Source organism: Callospermophilus lateralis, chromosome 10 (assembly GCF_048772815.1).
Source record: "Callospermophilus lateralis isolate mCalLat2 chromosome 10, mCalLat2.hap1, whole genome shotgun sequence".
Taxonomy (NCBI): Eukaryota; Metazoa; Chordata; class Mammalia; order Rodentia; family Sciuridae; genus Callospermophilus; species Callospermophilus lateralis.
In genome coordinates, this window is record NC_135314.1 from 5,139,677 (window position 1) to 5,160,676 (window position 21,000).

The window sequence follows — 21,000 nt, forward strand, 5'->3', positions numbered from 1 at the left end:
TTCCTTTGGCCCTGGCTACTTCACACAGGTAGCTCCCGAGACCACATCTCAGTGTGGCTCATTTCTATGGCACCTGTGCCCCACTCTCTCAGGAAGCTGTTTCTCCATAATTCACAATTCTCCAGTGAAACTTCTGAGGCTTTGGCACCCCAGGATACAGGGCTGTAGTCCCGTCATAAGAAAAAAAAATCTATCACCACTGCCCGTCGGATGTTAGCACTCTCCAAGTGAGACAGACATGGCTGAGAAGGGATCTCTTACTCTGGGCACAAACACTCCCAACAGAAGCCACCGCGTCCATCTCTAACGAGACAGGGAGAGAATGGACATCGGACTTGCAGCAAGCTCTAACCTGAGTGACTTCCTAGGTTGATACCAAGGGAGAGGCTGGGGGGGAGCTCAGTGGTAAAGCACGTGCTGAGTGTGTGCAAGGCCTGGGTTCCATCCCCAGTGCCAGAAAAATATAATTAAGAGAGATGAAAACAGGCATTTGAATCACTCATCTTAACTTCGTTTTATTACAACTTCAAGGGAAATAGTTGCAGGAGAAATGAGAATGGAGATAAACATAGAGATTAAGCTACTCAAATTTTCCTTGCCTACGCCTGTCTACAAGGGTATAAATATTATGGGTTTCTGTACATGCATTTAGGTTTGCGGTGCGTGTGTGTATCTCATGTGGATGACTTCTGTCTAGGGTGTTGTTCTCTTAGTTTCTTGACAGATGATGGTTGAATTCAGGGTCTTCAAGCAGATTAGGAAGGGGGTCCCCCACTAGGACTGAGATCCAGCCTTCTTCTTCTGGAATTTTCTGAACTGGGACTGAATGGCTACCGCCGCACGTTCTGTCTCTGGTGCATCCATGTCGATGTCAAACTCTTCTTGAACTTTCTTCTGCCCATCTATAGCAAGAAAAACACAAACACGAGGTAATCGGAGCTGCAAATAGAGAACAGTGCACCTGCTGGGCAAAGTCCAGTGGCCCCCAGGGAGCCCACCCTCAGAGCTAGGACATTGCTCCTGCATAAGACCCATTCACAAAGTAAAACGCCCTGCACGGTGGAGCAGCCACAGTCCAGGGCCCACTGCCCTCCAGCTGCCTCAACTCAACCCTGGGAGGGGCCGTGAAAGTCAAGGGCACAGTCTGGATGCGGAGTGTGTTTTCTGTACCTGATCTTTGGTTCCTACTGGAGACAGTTTACATATAGTTTAAAAAACGTTAGCTGCGCTGGTCCTTTCTCCTGGTATCTCATGTAGATCTAGTTTGAATATTGCTTTAGGCATTGAGCCAGTGTTAGCTGATTTTCACAAGAGCTCTGAGTTAACCAAGTAACACGTTGAGTTTCTGTGTATACTTTTGCTGCCATCAAGGTCTGCTGATTGTGATCGCAGCCTGGGTTCTTATATATCCTCAGGACACCACTGACCTTCACAGTGAGTATATTTAGGGAATATATATATTAAGATGGTAAGGACGGGTCATCAACACAAACATTACAAATTGTATTTTAAACTAATACTTTCAGCCAAAAGTAATTTATGAGGTTTCACAAACCATGCATTGTACTCCTCCCAGGTAGGTGTGGCAATGTGTTTGCCAAGACAGAAGGCTTTAACTGATTCATAAGCCAGAGTGAAGTGACGACAACTTGGGTGAGCTGTCCCATCACGCTGGGCACCTTTCTGAGCACTGGACAATTTCCAGCCAAGTTGTAAAAACAAATAAGTAAATCAAATCCCCCCATCCATAGAAGAGGAAAGTCTTTAAAAATCCTCCAGTCCAGTGAGGGCCGAGGCCAGCCCTCAGAGGCACAATGTCCTGTGTGTTTTTTTTCGGTACAGACACTGGGGCCCCAGCTGCCTCCCTGCACTGCTGCAGTGGGAAGGTCTCCTGAGAGCAAGATTGAGTGATGACATGGTGTCCCTGGGGGGAGGCCACACATTCACACTTTTTGCAAAGACCCTCAGGTACAGCCAGAGTTGGGATCCACCCCCCATTGACAGGTAAAGTAGCAAATAAGCCCCAGAGTTAGCTCAAACCAGAACCAGGGACAGGACCACCTCCCCTGGGACTTGGCCCAAGAGCCTCATTGCTACCCAGCACTTGCACCTGGAGCACTTCCAGCCCGAGGACAGAAAATACGGGGCCTTCTGAGGCTGGAGAGAGAGCCCTAGCCAGGGAGCAGGGTGTGCACGCCACTCTATCACCAGGAAGCTCCAGCTCCTCACCAACCCTAACCTGCTCCAGCCACTTCCTCTCCCAGGGACTTTGCAGAATAACACTCCAGCAGCAGCCCTGACCATGCTGGTGGGGGACACAGGTCACTCCGGGTAAGGGAGGCTTGTTCTCTATTGCTTACTATGTTGTCACCCCCCCCCCCCACAGATGGATGGATCAATGGGAGGTGGGTGGGTGGGTGGATAGATGATAGATTTAGAAAATGTGTAGGTATAGATGATATTATAGATAGGGATGATATAGAAGAGAAAGATGATATAGATAACAGTTATGAAAGATGGGAGATAGATTCAGATGACATAGGAGAGAGATAGACATAGATCATAGGTATGACAGATGGTAGACCGATTCAGATGACAGATGTAGAAGATAGACCGATGGTAGGTAGGTAGGTAGGTAGGTAGATGCATGAGAACCAGCATTTATTTCAGATAGATCTTGAATGATGTTTCCCTCGCAGACTCACATGCAGGCTCCTCGGTTTTCCTGGAGACTAAGCGGGCTCTGCCTGCAGCCCTCCCCTCACATCTGAGAGTGGGGGACACTGGCTCCAGGCTTGCCAGCCTCGTTAAACTCACCAATTTATGACCTAAATCAAAGCACTGTTTTCTTCTCTCCCAGATCTGCTGCCTATGCCATGAGAACAGAGCTTTGAACGCACCAACATCGGGGGACATTGGGTGTCATCCTGTGTGACCCACGAGAGCCCAAACCATGCAGAGGGCATGGGAATCATTTCCTACTGTACCGGTTCAGTCAACCTCTTGTATTCAATCTACATTCCCAATCTGCAGGGAAGACTGTGGGTCAGGACCATCGGGAAGGGGCGGAGTTCCTGTGGCTCAGGTGGATATTTGTAAAATGCTTAATGAGTGTCATCCCATGATCCCCGGACTGGAAGACAAGAATCTGAAATGAGTGGCCCCAGCTCTTGTGCTAATGGAAATAAACCTTTAGTACTAATACTGTCCATGGCTATGGAGAGCAGCTGCAGCCCCGGGAATGGCCACTTTTCTTAAGGTCCAGTCCCAAATCCCAGGAATGCAGGTATCACTGTTTAGTGAGTGCAAAGAGGAAATTCACCCGACCCAAGGGAAGATGGGGGATATCTCTTTTAGAATTAAAATGTTACTGCAACCTGAAGTTCTTAAAGGGTCTGATTCATCTTCTCCCTTTTATAATAATGGGAAAAAAAGCAATAATCTCACTTTTTGACAAATGACAAATGAAGACACTGAGAATTATGTATATTTAGGGAATATATATATTAAGCTGGTAAGGACGGGTCATCAACACAAACATTGCAAATTGTATTTTAAACTAATACTTTCAGCCAAAAGTGATTTATGAATTCCTCCTTTGTTTGAAAACCCCGGACAACATCCACAGAGCAGCCACTAGTCTTTAAGGAGTTGTTGTTTCTGGACTCTGGCACTGCCTTGGGGAGGTCTGCAGGGTCATCCAAGGACCATGAGCTCCTTCCCCTGACCTGGCCAGCGATGGATTGCAGCTAAGAAAGGAGAACTCATTCGACCTTCAGCACAGAGACCAGCACAATCTCTAAAGGCCTGGAGATGCCTCAGGTGGCCCTGGTGGGAGGAGTCAGGAGACGTTGCTGGTTAAAGGGGATGGAGAGAAGGGACAGGCGTTAGGGCAGATGGCCAGCCTGGAGGTCAGGGAGGCACAGGTGTGGCCTCCCACCACTGGGCCCAGGGCTTGTGACACCAGGGAGCCCATGGGAGCCCAGTGGAACTGTAAAGCCCTGTGCAGAGGCAGAGTTCCTCACAGAGTCCCCATGCTAGGGAACTCTGGAACCATCTCTAAGCTCTTCCACGCTGGAAGAGAGGCTGTCACATATATCTGGCCAGGAAAAAGTTAAATGCAGGACTTGTGTCCTTTGCAGACAAAGTCCCCATCCTCTTTGGAGAGGCTGACCTCTCCTAGCCCCCAGGCCCTCCCAGCAGAAGTGGGGTTATGGGACGCAGCTGACAGAAGATTTGGAGATGGCTTCTACTGCTGTGTGACTCTGGGGAGGGTTCTGAGCTCCTCTGGTACTCAGTTTTCTCATTTAGAAAAGGCAGAAGTAAAGACCACTTTTGAAAAGATTAACCTACCTAGCTACCCAGCTCTGCAGTGTTAAACACAGATTGACACCTTAGTACAAGTTGTAAACTGCAGCCCAAATGATATTGGGCACAGTTGCATGGCCCTAATTCAGAGAGGAAGGATGCACTTTTCAGCATAGCCAGCCACATGGCCAGTGTGGGCAGCTGTGTTTGCTGGTCTTGGCACAGGGTCAGCCCCAGGTCAGTAATACAAGCCATGAACAATATACATAAAGACTTGTGGATGTAGCTCAGTGGCAAAGCCCTTACCCAGAATGCTCAAGGGCCTGGGTTCAACCCCAAGTTGTGCCAAAGTAATTAAATAAATAAGAAAATTCAAAAAGAGACTTTCCACACCAACCAGTGCAGTCCACAACCCAAAAGTCTGGTGATACAAAGCCGAAACAGTGTAGAAGAGCCTGCCCCAGTGCCCAGTGCTGTGGGCCCAGGCTGCTCTGCCCGGGAGACAGCAGCACGTCTCAATTAGCAGCACAGGGAAAACGTGTGTCCTCCTCATTTCCAGACGGCAGGGTGACCATTTCCCTTTATTTCTATTTCTTCTCTCATAAAAAATGTCTGAAGGCTGTGTCTGGACTGGGTGGGTGCTACCTGACATTTTTGTTTACGATTCTGCTGCCCAAATTGGAAAAACACATCAGCTACCCAGCTCCTAATGGCGACTTTTTGTCGGTCTGAGCAAGCAATATTTTACCAAAACACCCCGCAAACTGTCCAGTGCTGCAAGGTTTTATTTGTATCTGTCTGAGGTTCTGAAATTCTGTCAGTTCCTTTTCTGTACGAACACTCTGAAATCCTGAATGTGCCCATGAAAGTGGTCAAGAGAATGACTCCATTGAAGGAAGAGGGAAAACCCAACTTCCTGGTCACATGTTGGGGAAAGAATAATGTCCCGTGTGCCTGGGCAGGCAGGACTCCCATGGCCCTGCAGACTCCCCCGCTCTCAAGTCCATACCTGAAAAACTTCATCTCATCAGAAGTGGCTACGAGGCTGAATAGTTTGCATAGCTGCTACGTTCTCTATTTACCGGTGCACCCTCTGTTAAGCGTCCAGCTATCTGGACACCTGTCCCTTATCTATCATATTGCTTGTCTTCTTTGTCTCTGTCTCTGCCCCCTCACCCCTCTCTCTCTGAGATACACAGCACAAAGCTTGCAAAACAACCTCCAAGCAACTAGGCTTTCCACACTTCCCCCCAAATGGGCAGAAACTTCACCCAACCACCATGGCACAGAGCTCTGCCAGGGACCCAGGAAAAACCAATGCTTTGAGAGGGCGAAGAGGCCTCCGGCTGAGATCTGCCACGGCCTCCCCTGGGAAGCTGCGGCCCTGTCCAGGTTAGACTTCCTGCTGCTGTAGGTACTTCTTAAGCTACTTCCCCAAACACTGCCTGTTCTTTGCAGAAACTGAGACCAGAAGTTCCCTCTACTGTTGAGGGGGTGCTTAGACAGCCAGGGCAAGGTGGCAAGGCAGGAGGTTGGGCAGGTTGAGAACAAAGGGGCGTGGAGAGGGTCTTCTGAGGAGGTCAACTTCCTGCTTGACAAAAGTGCTGGTGGACACGAGCAGGGGTCACAGTCAGATGGACACTTCCCTACTTGTTCTCCTAAGTGGGGGATTCAATGGAAAATCTAAAACAGATGCGTGGACAGAGGAGGCACCAGTCAATAACAGCGAGGAGCGCACGGACAGGGAGGAGATCAGGAAAGGAGGAAGTTCCGGAGACCATAAAAAGAACAAGCCAAAAGTCCCCACAAGATTCCCAGCTCTGGGCCCTTCTCTATGGAGAAGTCTACCTCTGTATTTCTGTGACTCTTCAATAAACCTGCGACTTTCTTGCTGTCTCTGTGTCCTGTTCTTCAGTTCTTTGCTGAATGGAGACAGCGAACGCAGCGCCCCCAGATGGTAGCACATTATACTTGATTATGTCATGAGAAAAACGTTCAGGAAGCTCCTCTTAAAAACACAATGATAATAAGAGACTTTCTTTATTGAGCATGAAATAGAGCTTCCTTATATGCCTAAATGGGTTTTATTTTACAGATCATTTGATGGGCAAATGTAAAATAGATGATCATAAATATAAAAGTAAGGAAGGGGCACCAGTCGAAGACAATCCCAAATGCACATTACAAGTTCCTGGTAGCATCATGACAATCCATGAGATGTCATGGTTTGATGGTTTGATAGATTAAAATTATGTTTGCATTTATCTGTCCTGATAAACTCTGAATCTAGTGTTGGAGTGGAAGATCTCCAATCACTCCACAATCCATAAAGAGCCACGTGCTGAGCGCCAGGATTAGTCTGCTCAGGTTTCCAGAACAAAATACCACGGGCCAGGGCTGAAACAATAGAATTTCCTTTTCTCCGATTCTGGAGACTGGGATGCAGGTGGCAGCAGGCTGGCTCCCTGAGGCCTCTCTCTCTTGCTTGCCAGCCACTTTCCCATGGTATCCTCACATGGTGAGGGGATACCCCTGGTGTCTCTGGGCATCCAGAGTTTCTTTCCATACAAGGACACAAGTCCTGCTGGACTAGGATTCACCCTAATGGCCCCATTTAACATTTCTCTTTAAAGACACTGTTTCCAAAACTGTCACATTCTGAGTTCCAGGAAGCTGGAGTTTTGAATGGTCATGGAGGGAGGGGGAAGGGGCACACCTAATCTAACTTTTGGACTTTATAAATTTTAAAGTAGCTTTAGAGTCTTTGCTTGTTTGACTTATGCACCCGTTCATAAGAGCTACAAGAAGTATCCATTATTCCTGTTCCACAAAGACTCGGAGTCCACCCTGGGTCTCGCCCAGGATTGCTTTGTACACACTGGCCAAGGCTAGCTCAGAATCCAGGTCTTGCTCCAAATCTCATGGTGATTCTGAAGATTTCTTGCACTATTTTCAGCTCCTTGGATGTATGTCAATATGACAGATTTCTGTATAGACCAATTAAGGTCTCTAGGGGGAAAATCATGTATTAAACAGTCCAAGTCTAAACATGTACTATGATCCATCCACCCTCAACATCAACCTGTTTCCCTGGTGGCCAGGACTTTGTATGGAATTCATTCAGTTAGCAAGTCATTCAAAAGGTTAGTATGGTCCCCATCTGAGGGTGGGGGACAGCAGAGGACACACTCAAGTCCCTGCTTCCCAGAGGAAAACAGAAAAGAGAAAGGTAAAAGCATTGGAGAGAAAGAGAATTTCAGAGATTCCCAAAACCAAGTAGGTTGTTGATGCGGAGATCGGAGGGCTCTGGCCTGCCCAGTCCAGGGTTGTCCACAAGGGCTGGGGAGGAGCCAGCAGGGAGGGGCGGAGGCTAAGACTCACCTGCCAGGAGGGGAGGGGCAGCAGGGCTCCTAATAACCTGGAGACAACACGTTTTGAAAGATCCTTCTTCTTTTATGAATTCACAATCTGAGCAGCAGACTTGAAACAATTAACATAGATTCCTTAGGAATTAACAGGCAGGAAAAGGCACCTGGAGAAAGACAGAGCTGTTCCTGGATCCCCAAGCAACCCAAGATAAAGAGTCTGAGGCACACAGCATGGTTCAAAAGTCCATCATGGTTGGAATGGGCACAGCTCTCTGTTAGAGCTCATGCTCAGTGATGAGCAAGGACCTGGGCCGTGGGTTCAAGCCCTAGTGCCAAACAAAACTATATCCAGGGGCTGGGGTTATAGCTCAGTGGCAGAGCGCTCCCCTAGCAGGTGTGAGGCCCTGGGTTCAATCCTCAGCACCACATAAAGATAAATAAATAAAATAAAGGTATTGTATCAATCTGCAACTAAAAAAAAAAAAAGTTTAAAAACCTATATACATAAAATAGTAGCCCTAAGTTCAGCAATCTGAACCATAAATAGATCTTTTTCCTAGTTTACAATGATGCAAAATCATTGTCCAGTGGTGGTTTGGGCAGTAAGTCATGAACATAGATTTTATTTTACACACACACACACACACTCACACACACACATACACACACACACACACCATAGGCAACGCTCTCATTTACATATTTATAGTTCTCTATAGTTTAAGATTTATTTGATAGAAACAAATTACCTCCTAAGGCCTAATCCTGCAGATCAGAAATTTGTGCATAAGCAGTAAATTGAGATATAATTGTCCTGAGTAGGAGTTTTCCATCATTAGGAGTCGAAGCACATAGCGTTCTATAAAAGACCGAAGTTTTAGCACGCTATAAAGAAATAACAGTCATTTAGCTGAAGTACGCCTTGCAAATGAGACGTCTGAATGCCAAGGTTTGCAGAGCGTCCCACCTTTTTTCTAAGTGTGTATTAACTGGGAAAGAGTTAACACCCATCAGTTGTGTGGCCCCTGGTGTCACTAAGCTAACTGGCCCAAGCTCTGGGGGCTCTTAGCTGGGGCCCACAGCTCCTTCACATCAAGGCCACCAGGGGCTATGCACAGCCAGTGTGGGTTCCTTTCCAAGGACTGAAACCCTCACCCACCAGGCAGCAAGAGATGGTAAAAAAAAAAGCTCGTGAGGGCTACAATTTTCACCTTTAAGCCAGAAAATAGGGCATCTGGTGCTAGGGAGAAGGTTAATTCCTTCTGAGAAAAAATTAGTAAAAGTAAATTCAAGCACCCAGCCACAGAAATGCTGGCATAGAGGATTATATTTTATGAAATTCCCATTAAAAAAAGACAATATGTCCTTTTATAATCCAGAAATGAGCCTCACAGAGAGCCCTGGCGTCCCTCAACCTGGTGTGCTTGGGTGACAAACGGTCACTCCATTGCCTGGCAGGCAGGGGAGGACCCCCAGCCAGATCGTGGCTCCCAGCCGCTGCACATGCATTTACTGAGCAGGGGCCGCTGGTGCAGAGCATTGTAATTTTCCAGGTCTTTGCTAAGAAGCAGAGATTAATGAGCAAGGTCAGGCATTAGCAGCACCAGGCAGGGGAATTTCTGTATCTATTATGTTCCCCGAGCCCAATAAAAACACCATTCCAGTTTCCCCTATCTCCATTTACCAGGTTGGCGCCTTCTGTGGGGCCCCAGGAGAGAGCAATTCTCTTTCATCCTAAAATAGAGGTGCTCTGAAACCCACAGGCCTGGGCCCTGCCGCGAGGGCTCTGGTTGTCGTGAAGCCTAATTTGGTCAGCTGGAAGGGACAGCTCACTGCCGGCTTCTCTGGGCCGCCTCTTGCATCATCCCTGCTCTCCAGCTGCCACGGGCTGTGCTCTGGCTTGTATAAAATACCTGTCCTGCCGTGTATTCAGCTGGTCCAGGGAGTGGGGACCTGTGAGATTCAACTAGGAAGAAGGAGCTCTGGGGAGATCAACTCTCCCTGCAGATTCGTTAAGCCCAGGAAGTCAGCAGCAAAAAGGAGAACAAATACCACTGGGGGGAAAGTGGGTTTTTGTCTATGGAAGGGCAGAATCTGGTCCTAATGGTGTTGGTTTGCTCGGCTGCTGTAACAGAGTCCCACACCCACACCCTGGGGACACTCAAACAACAGCAGGGCATTTGCCCAGTGCTGGAGCCTGGAAGTCCCAGGTCCCCGTGCAGGCAGGGCTGGGCCTCTGGAGGCTCTCTTCCTGGCCTGCAGTGGCTCCTTCCTGCAACCTCACGTGGTTGTCCCTCAGTTTGGGTTGGTGTCCTGGTCTCCTCTTAAAATGGCACCAGGGCCCATCTAAGGACCTTGTTCTACCAGAGTTGCCTTTATTTTATTTATTTGTTTGTTTGTTTGTTTGTTTGTTTATTTTTGGTACCAGAGATTGAACCCAGGGATGCTCAACCACTTGAGGTTGGGTTGAGGATGCTCAAGCCAGCCTTTCTATTTTTTATTTAGAGACGGGACCTCGCTGAATTGCTTAGGGCCTCGCTAAGTTGCTGAGGCTGGCTTTGAACTCGTGATCCTCCTGCCTCAGCCTTCTGAGCTGCTAGGATTACGTGTCCAATCACAATTGCCTCTTTAAAGTCCCAACCTTGGAGGAAATGGCGCTTACAGCTTCCACACGTGAAGGCAGGGACTCAGTTCAGCCCATCACACCAATCAAAAGGCCTGCCTTGTTCAGGGGAAACCAGGGATGAGCAGGAGGCAGGATGGGAAACAGCTTGACCGGGGACAGCAGTGATTCAAGCCCAGAGTCTTGACCATGGTCCTGAGGTTCCAACCTCCCTTGCAGTGGAAGGGGGATGAACAGGAGTCAGGCGAGTTTTCTCGCGAGGCTTGTGAGTTGCGGGAGGAAGCCGTAGATGCAGTACTCGCTACCCCAGAGGCTGGCACGCAGGCCAGTCTGCCCAGCCCCTCCCTCCGCCATGGGGACTGAAGACAGGACTAGAGCTCTGCTGGCCATGTCAGGATCTGGGAAGGCAGAATGCACCTGGGAAAGCAGGACGCGCCGGGGACGGCCAAATTCAGGAAGACCCACCTCTCTGGCACAGAGTGGGGTTCTTGGGGATGCCCCACCCACTGCCCATGGCTGGCGCCACATGCCAGGCAGCCTCAGGAGCAGCCTGGCTCCTGCTAGGACCATCCACCAAGTGGCTTCCGTCACCCAGACTGCCTTCCAGAACCTCCGCAAGGCATCGATGCCCTGTCATAGCACCCTTTGTGCCAAGACTCGCAAGGGTGGCTTGTGTGGCCTCTGTCACCTCCTGCAGCCACCCAGTTTACACAGGGTGGGGAGGAGAAGAACAGAGATACAGGGAGGGCATGAGCTCTGCTTTCAGAGATGAGACCTCAAGCTTTCCTTGAATTTGCTTGAAGGATATGGGTGTGTCTTGAAGGAAAGAGAGTACTGGGAACCTTAGGAGTGGGCAGAACACACCAAGGGCTCCCTTGCTTTCTGAGCACAGAGAAAGAACTGGAATTCCTCCCCTGGAATGGGGAGCTAACCCCCTGACAGCCAACACGGAACAGTTGTTCCCCAGGGAAAAGCTACTGCTGTCAAGGGAATGGAGAACACGTGAGTCACCCACACTCCAGCACACTCTGCAGGACAGCCAGCCGTCCAGTGCCCCAGCCACTCCAGCAGAAGACGCGGGTAGGTCTCCTTGACGCCTCTGTTGACCCCTTTTTTCTTAGCTATAAAATCTCTGGCTTGGGGTTGAGCACATGTTTACCCAAAGAAAGTTCCCCAGCCTCCTTACTATTTCATACGGTCGTGCAATTAAGTTCTGGCCACATGGTCATAAAATAAGGTACGCTGCCTCACTCAGGTCCATCTTCTCCCCTTGGCCACACACAGGCTCCTGCTTTGTGCACCTCTTTGATCCCATGGCCGTTTCTTCATGGCCTTGATTTTAAGAACCCCAATTTTTACAGAAATGTTTCCTTCGGCGGGGGAGGGGGGGCGGGGGCAGGTGGGGAAGTGCTGGGGAATGATATTGGCCACATTATATTGCTATGTTGTGCACATATTAAAATACAAAACATCAAATTCCTCCATCATTTACAACTATAAAAAAATGCACCAATTAAAACAAGGGAATAAAATTAATTTAAAAATCCTCACATTAAAAAAAAAGCCCTCTCTGGCAGTGTGTGGAAAAAAAGCCCAGCCTTCCAAGGCCCCGCCACCCGGGCCCTGCTGTCAGCTGAGCCACTGAAGCCCTATCTCCCAGGACACCTTTCTACCCTGACTTTTCAGCCCTGAGCCTCTGGTGCCAGGCTCTTTTCCTTTGCATATTATTGAGGATTACTGTGCAGTCTTACTTATATGCAAATGGAGGGTCCATGGTGTGTGGAATTTGACTTTGGATGCAAATCTCTGATTGGTCTTGAAAAGGGTTCTGCAAAGCACAGCCAGGGCCAAGTCCATCTCACATCCAGCAGAACTGAGCTGAGGCAGGCACCACTCAAAACCTCACCCCAGCCAGCCACCAGCCTCCCTGCACTTCTTATGGGTCAAGAGGAGCAGGAATCAACATCACTGCATGCATCTGTGACTTCTCCTATTTCAAAACATCCTTCAAGCACTCCCAACCAAGTCAGGTGTGCACAGGAATGCCACAGGGCAGGGACGGGTTTTGCACAGAGGTATGCCTATATCCATAATGTGCCTTTATGTCTAAACATAAATTTGTGCCGAGTTCCAGGAACTGCTGGCCTATGACAATAAACTCCACACTCCCCAGGCCTGCAGCCACACCCTGTACCAACTGGCCTTCTCTTCCTAGGTCTGAAGCCAAGTCCTCTCACCTCCGTGCTTTGGTGAGACACTCTACCTTCATGGTCAGGTACCTGCTCATTGGTGGGAAATCTCTTTTTAGAGATGGCTCACCTGGAGTTTTGGGCCTGTTTCTACGTATCAGGAAGATGGGTTCACACATTAGAAAAGGAGAATAAAATAAAACTAAATACACAAGAAGGGATAAATCCCAGCACTATTCTGGCTAGGTAGCTGAGCCACATTTAGTACCTGGGCTCAGAAAGTTCAACTAAGGAGTCAAACTTAGGTTTTGGTTTTCATAATAAACTACTATTTTGACAACTAATTCCAAGAAACGGAGTAAAGCTCCAGACTTCCTTCATGCTGGTCCTGGGGAGAACTCAGCGGCTGGCCCACCATCCGGCCCTTCAAGATCCCGCCCTTTGCGGGTTCCATCAAAGCCTCCTCACGTAAAGAGTTCTCATGGAATGAAAATAAAGCAAAGCATTTTCCTTTATTTATTTCAAGAATTCCAGTCCAGGCATGGTAGCACACACCTGTAATCCTGATTAGACAGGAGGCTGAGGCAGAAGGATCACAAGTTCAAGGCCAGATTCAAAAATTCAAAATAAATAAAATTTAAAGGGCTGAGGATGTAGCTGGGTGGTAGAGTGCTTGGCCAGTACGTAGAAGACCCTACGTTCCACTCGCAGCCCCAGAGGAAAGAAAAGGAGAATTCCAAAGACAGAAATTCCCAGTGTCACACCAAAGTTATAGAATTTTAAAATTGTTTTTTTAAAAAAGCACAATTTTCCAAAGGCCCAGCATTAAAATATTACTTGAAACACTCTGATTACCAACAGAGGTGGAAGGAGCCTCTCTGTCTAGAGTCAAGATTTAAGCAGTGATGAAATACCCATTTGGGGACTGCAGGAGCTCAAGGAGGCACTGACAGAAGCTGGTTAGGGGACGCCATCACAGAAGGAGGCATCTAGGGGCGGTCACATCTCACCTTTCACTAAAGTCATTTTAAACTGAATCCAAGAAATGCAGGGCGGGAATTCTATTTCCCCAGGGTGGTGGCCAGTGTGACCTAATGGGCTGTCTGTAGCCTGGCCACATAACTAGCAAGACCATAGAGTTTTGTTCAACTCTGGGATGTGAGACCCGCATGCGACAGTGTCATATCCACACGTAGCTCTCTGTGTCCTCTAAGAACTCACTCATCTCATCCCTCCACAAACCCACCTGGCCCAGAGTTTCAAAGGTGCAGAACGACTCCCGCACACTGGCCACAAGTCCAGAGGCTGATTCCTAGAAAAGGAAGGACAGCGTTTTCCAGGTGCTGCCAGGTACCCCTCATTCCCTGGACACGTGCCCAGCAATGCCTGGAGCCAGGTGGCCCTGTCCAGGCCCAAGGGTGAGACAGCTAAAAGTTTCTAACGATTCTATGCAGCACCTCTGTCTCTGAGACAGTGGACAGTGGCTGTCTGACCTGGGCTCACCTGCAGGCCAGTCCCAGCCAGCAGCCTCCCTGCACACCTGAAGCACCCTCTGGTCCCAGGCCAAGACACCTGCTCCGTGGTTCACTGTCAGCTGGTTGGAAATGTAGGGTTGTTTTGTTTTTTTTTTTCAGATAAAAACTGATTTTTCCCATTTTATTGAAATAGTGATTTCCAACAAAACAGCTGTGTCACAGTCATGTGTTCACCGCCTACGACAATGCCATTCAGATCCCGCCCATTCTACCTTCCTTCCCCTCTCCTGTCTCCACCAAGGAAAACCACCGCCCTTCTCCTTTGAGCTCACGGGCAATATTCCTGTGATATGTGCAAAACAAAATGAAAAGAAGTCAAAATGCTGGAGTGACCCAGGGAAGAGAGCCAGCCTCAAATTTGTAAAGAGTCAGAATTAGAAGTGGGGAGAGGGTTAAGACAACATTGTCCCCTGTGGGACTGTAGCAGCTCAGGGTGCAGTGGGTCACTGGGGGGGGGGGGCGCAGGGGCAAATGCTTAAAGCACAGAATTGCAGGGATGGAAGTAACTTTGGGATTCACATCACCCCATCCCTTCAGCAGCAAACCGAGGTTCAGACATGGTCTTTGGAACTGGCCTCAGGGCCAAGCAGGCTCAAGGTGCTACTCAGGCTGGCTAAAGAGGACAGAGGATCCAAAGCCATCTGCTAACACGCCCAGGTCCTGGGACCAGTGTTGCATGGTGTCAGCAAGCCCATGGATAAACCCAGCAAAAGCTGATGCCAAGCATCTCAGGGCGGGCGGTGGGGGTTGCCTTTTTTTTTTTCCCTCCTATGGAATGATCATTGAGCCCAGAGCTCCCCAAGTGGAACACCCAGAGCACTTTCTGTACCAGCAAGTGCATCATGATCAACAAAAACCAAAGCACCTTTATTATTATTATTATTATTATTATTATTATTATTATTATTATTATTTAAATGAACCGTGGGAAGTTTCACTTTGGTGAGCACACATCAATCCAAACCGCCAGAGCTTTTATGTTTGCACTGAAACACCAAAACTCTAAATCTAAGAGAGGGGGGAGACCAGAGGGCTCATCTTCTGTGATCCCTGCAGCTGGCGATCCCTGCACGGTGGAGGGTGACTCCTTCACTGCCCTGGGCCCTGTAAGCTGGCTGCAGTGGGGGTGACTCAGATCACAGCGGCTTTGCTCCTCAGAGCCAGCCAGCCAAGCATTCTCTGACATCCAAGGAGACCTGGAATTCTTAATGAGCACAGAGCACAGCTCAAGTCCCAGGTACTTTCAGGGTCTGGATGATAGAAGGGTAGAGAGAGAAGAACGTGTTCTCTATAGGAGAAGCTAACTGGCCAAGCACAGAAACAGCCCCAAGCTTCCACCCACATAACGATACAGTATTTTCTGAACTGGTGATGGAGCTCCATGGCTGGCTTCCCAGTTTCCCCTCTTCTCCTGGTCCAGCCGAGTCTAGCCAAACAACACTCTTTCAGCTGATCACTAGGCTACACCATGAAAAGGGGAAGAGGCACCAGATCTAGCAAGTCTGGGTCCAGGACCCAAAGGAATCCAGGAAGTTTGTAAGAAGCATCTACCACTCGGTACAGGTAGAACATTCCAGGAAGCACAATTTTTTAAAAAATCTTATTAAATTACAAATAATATGCAAATAATTCACACTCTTCTCACAAGGAAAAGAGGGAAATGATATGATAGACACGGCAGAGCCAGCCACGAGGGGACCGTGCAGGACCTTCCCAGGAGGAAGAAATAGTGAAAGCCCAGAGACACAAGGTACTACTCTGGAAAGATGATAATAATGATGTGAATACCTTTAAGCAGAGGCTGGGGAAGCCAGGTGCTAAGTTATTACATTTAAAATTCAGCGACCCTACAGTGGCCCAGGAAAGAACAAGTCTCTTGGGGTGGGGAAAAGGAGGGGGGATGAAATTAAAAGATGTAATTAATTAAAAGGAGATGGTCCTTGCTCACATTTTGAAGCAGTTGAGCTTGCAGTCTAGTTTGAAATTTAATTCAAGGTTCCAAAGCTGAGTCGTCCAAGAGGGACCTAAAGGAGAGCAAACCTCCTTGATCCTCTCCTCTCCTCTGAAATGTTGGCTGCAGGACTCAGGCTATCTCCCAGCCCAAACCCACATCACCCCCCAACCCACCCCCAGCCAGGGGCAGCAGCCATTCAGCCCCAGGGAACACCTGGAGCCACCTGCAGGCCTACCCTCTGCCCGCTTTCCTAGGGATCAGGGCAGCTGGGCGGTCTTCCTGGACTCCCCTAGGGGCAGCTTCCGGGCTCCCAGTGGCCTTCCTGCCCCAGCCACAGAGCCGTCCTGGCACACCCCGCCCTATTGGGTCCCTCACCCCCAAGAGTCTGGAAGCTGCCCTCTTTCCCCTCTGCTCCACCCTCCGCCATCGACCTGGGATCCATCAGGGGTCTGTTCTGACTGCTTCCTAGTATGCACCCCCAGCCAGCGGGCCTCCCCCATTGCTTCTGGATGACACCAGAGGTGGGCGAAGGGGCTTCAGCTGACAAGAACATATCTCTTGTCAGTTCAGAAGAACACATCTCTTGTTCTTCACGGGAGCAACCTAACAGCTCTAGGCACGTCAGAGCTGTCCCCCTCCCCAAAACAGGTCTGACTGCCCTCCTTCCTTTAAATGCATCAAGCCAGCCAAGGACACTAATAAAAGACCAAGGGGTGGCGTCGATGGGACACGTTTATCTTTTTTGTTCTTTCTTTCCTTTTTCTTTCCCTTTCTTTCTTTCTTGAAAAAAGCCAATCCAAAGTTAGTGTAGTAATCACTCTTGTGAGAATTCTTAGGGTATAAAAGGCTCTTTTTTTTCAATTAGAGATCTGATGGGCAGAGACGACCTGTCACAAGGGTCAAGGAGGGACTTGCATTGAGGAAGACTAAAAACAGACCCCAGACCCTGGGTACAAGTGAGGTTTCATTTCTTGCCCCCAGATTCACTCCCAGCACCCTCCCCGCACCTTCCCTGCTCCATCTAACCCCAGCTCTGTGGCTTTGCTTGGGTCTGTCCAGTGGGTGGCCCCAGAGGTGACCAGAAGGCAGAGAGGGAGGTCTGCCTCTCTCTCTCAGGTTGCCACATAGTGTATGAAATATCCACTTACATTCAAATTTCAAACTAAAAAAAAATTAGTGTAGCTATATTCCAAACATTGCATGGGATACATTCAAAACAGTTTGCCTTAGTCTGTTTATCTGAAATTGAAAGCTGAGCGCGCATCTTGTATTTTTATTTGCTAAACATAACCCTATGCCATGACACAGCTATGCCCTTCAACAGAAGGTCATATGGCCTGTCAGGCTGTCCCTGCCCAGACCCCTCCTTGGATTCTGGTTCCCTCTCTACAGGACCTGCCACTACTGTCCTCAGATGCTACCCTCAGCCCGGCACACACCTGTGCACATGCCCCTTGCAGCCAGCTCTTCAAGGACCCAGCCAAGCTGCCATCTACTTCCTTCCAGGACGGTGACTGACACATTCACCCTCCAGGACTTCCTGTCCCCCCCCAACCATTGTGTTTTGTAAATAGCCCATCATCAGCTCTGGTTGTGGTGTGTAGCACATAGTAGGTGCTAAGAGGATATTTCATGAGTGAATAAATAAACAAGTGAGAGAAGAGAAGCTAGTCTACACTGGGATGCAGCATCCCTCTCCTGGTCGCTAAGGGTCTACAGTGCATCCTGAAAAACATATTCTAAACAGCACAAGCAGAACACCCCAGGGTGCACGAGGGGGGGATGGGGCAGAGGATCACCCCAGGATGCATGAGGGGGAGGGATGGGGCAGAGGATCACCCCAGGGTGCACGGGGGGGCGGGGATGGGGCAAAGGAGGGCGGTGGTTAGCCATTATCAGCCGTGTGGGTGTGTTCTGGTTAACTATTGCTTTGGAATGATGTGTCCCAGAATTGAGAAGTCGAAACCCCAAAATTGACTCTTTTCTCCCAGTTTGTGGGCTGCCGGCTCAGGTGGCCGCCCCCTGCAGTTGCAGTCAGAGGATCCTGGTGCTGCGGCCATCTGAAGGGCTCTTCAGCCACAGGTCTGGCACTGGGCGGGGACAGCTGGTGCAGTCACGGTTGGTTGGCATCTCTGCATGCGCTGCTCCATGTGGCTGGCTTGGGCTTCCCACAGCGGAGTGGTTCGGGGCGGTCAGACATCTGACATGGCGACTGGCTTCCTTCACAGGGTGCATTCCAGAGCAGGAAGTGGAAGGTGCCTATTCCTTAGGGCCGGGCACAAAGGCTGCCATATTTCTCTTCTGCCATGTTTGGTTTTTGTTTTTGTTTTTGTTTTTGTTTTTGTTTTTTTGGACTAAGGAGTCACAGTCACCCAGATGCAAGAATAGGGGGCTTAGAACTGCCTCTCCATGTGTCCAGGACTTGGCAGCCCTCTTCCTACCACGGGGTACAGTGCCAAGTGAGAAATCATACAAAATTACAACCAGAATAAAGGAATCCAGGAATTTTAGCCAAGACCATTAAAAAGCAAGGAAAAATAAAAACAGCAGGGAAGTTTTATGCCCTTCATTTGGGAAATTGATGAGATTCAAAGTAATTTTTTTCTTTTACATTTATTCGCATTTATCTTATGCATGATCTATTTTCTGGTCGCAAGTTCTTATTTCTTTGGTCTTTCTGGGAAGCCTTTTCTTCTGTGCACCTCGTCTCTGCTGAGGAGCAGTCTGTTCCTTCTTGGGGAGGATCATCTTGGTGTGGCAAGGGAGTTCACCTAAGGACTGACCTGACCCTTGAGCTCTGGGAGGACAGTTCCCTTCTCGTGGACGGGCTGGACGACCTGGGAATCTGCATCTAAACCCTCTAGTTCAGCTGAATCACTCTGCATGCAAAGAATGTGCAAAGACTCTTTTTAGGACACTGCCCTGGTCTTTCCTGGGCACAACCAAGACCCATGCTCTACCCCTGCAAAGGCACCTACTGATGGCTTTCAGATACTTGGGGGCTTTTTGGATATGCGTATCTCCACGGCCTGGACAGTTTCACGAGTGTTCTTAAATCTGAACATTTGAGCCTCTTGATGTGCCTGATTTTGTGGGGTTTTCTGGATCAAGAGAAGGGCAAACCATTTTCACAGACCACCTCAGACCCTCAAATGAATTACTAACACCAGAACGTCGCCAATGACCCATTCACTGTGTTAAAGCAGGATAGTAGTTTAAAAGTGGCGGAAAGAAAACGGCTTGTGAAATGAACAATACACATTTAATTGCCTTTTTAAAAAAATCAAGTCTGTTTGCAATGCTCCTCACAGGCTGGCTTCCGGGACGGGTGACTGAGCAACACCAGGGGGCTTCGTCTAACGCTCGCTTCTCACTTCCTAACACAGGGCCCTGTGCTTCCATTTCTCACTGGGACCTGCAGAGGATGCCGCTGGCTCTGTCCTTCATGGATAGTCAAAAAAAAAAAAAAAAAAGAGAGAGAAATGACAGACAGGACAATAGGGAATACGTTTGTTGGAGTCTTGCCTTCAGAGCATGGGAGGGGGCTGGGTGAAACTGCTGTAATTTCCACACCCACTCTGCTGTGTGGTGACCCTCAGCTGATCTCCCAATGCCCCAGAGCAAGTTTCCTGCCCTCCAGGTGGCAAAGCCACAGTATCACCAGCCAGTCTGCTGGGCTAGGCTTTAGCAGAGGGCCCAAATAATCCACACTCACATTCTGAATTCTTAAAGAGATGATTCAGCACTGAACGTGTTCTCAGCTTGACTAAAACTAAGAAAATTTGTGCCCCTCCTGGAAACAGGAAAAGTCCCATTTAGGGGAGAATAAAATATACTGGGAGCAAAAACACCATGTCTGATTGAACAGTCCAAAGAATTGACCCAAATCTTCCAAGATTAATGAGTATTGATTGGAAACTCCAATTTGCTTCTGATTAAGAAGGCTGGGAGAAAACGATCCGTCCGTTGCGTGGAATTTACACAGCTCCGGACAGCCCCCAGATGCTGTCCTGGAAGGTACTAGAAGGTACGCTGGAGAAGAGCTCAGAGCAGGCTTTCTTCCCTGCAGGATGTAGCTGGGAAGACAGATCCAGCCCAGGAGGAAGACGCACCTTCTGCAGAACGTCAGCTGATGCACTGGGGTCCGGAAGGAGCATGGGCACCCACGCACTTTCCTAGCCCAGAGGAGCCCCACCAATGCCAACCTACAAACTGGAGCCATCTTCCCTGTGGAGCAGAGGCAGTTCAAGGTGGCTCTCACTTCCGGAACTGCCGGCCAAGGGTCTCCCTGAGATTACAACTGTCTTTGCCTACTTAAAAGAGCACAACATTTTCCAGCCCATGAGAAATATTGTCTCCGTACAAATTGTTAATTGAATGTAGAGGAGACCAGGGTTTGAGCTCCTGCACTAGGCCCAGCAGGCCCAACCAAATGGAGTCCCTCCTTCTGAAGTCCCTTTATGAGCTTCTGAGAAGCCAGGAGGGAGGGAGGAGAACTGCTGGCCAGCCCAGGTCAGTTCCAGCTGGCATGGTGAGGAAGGCCCCTCTACTCTCCTCTGTTCAGGGAAGTCACTGAAAGACCAGTCTGCTCTCGACTCTGTTTCTGCTTTTGTTCGCCCTCCTGTCTATAAAACCCGTCTCCTCTGCTCCGCTCCTCCGACCCGTTCTGTTTCACACGTGGAGGTGTTGCCAGCTTCTAGAATTGCAAATAAAAGCCAACTGAGATCTTTAAATTGTTGTGATCTTCTCTTTTGATGGAATAATGGATTAACCTAGACATTCCTATCGTCCCGTTGGAGTTGGATGTTGAAGGACCAGCCTTGCCCTAGTTGAAGCCATTCCATGGGCGTAAGAAGATCCTGATAGCAATCCTCCCGGCACGCCCCATGACCTCGGCTTCTCCCTCGGGCCTGTGGGCCTTCTGTGTCGGATGTGGAGTAAGGCCCGGTCTGCAGCTGTCTAGAGTTACCAATGTTCAATCTCAAAAAGAAGGAAAGGAAGGAAGGGGAGAAGCAAGGGCAGG

General features: G+C 49.0%; 1 protein-coding gene across 1 annotated transcript in view; it reads right to left on the reverse strand.

The window, feature by feature from the left end:
- Positions 1–774: 774 nt before the first annotated feature.
- Positions 775–21,000, reverse strand: part of Pcp4 (Purkinje cell protein 4) — a 53,396-nt gene continuing 33,170 nt past the window's right edge. The window contains exon 3 of the mRNA XM_076868841.2: positions 775–902. Within this exon, the coding sequence (XP_076724956.1) occupies positions 775–902 (128 nt within the window). The remainder of the gene's footprint in view (positions 903–21,000) is intronic.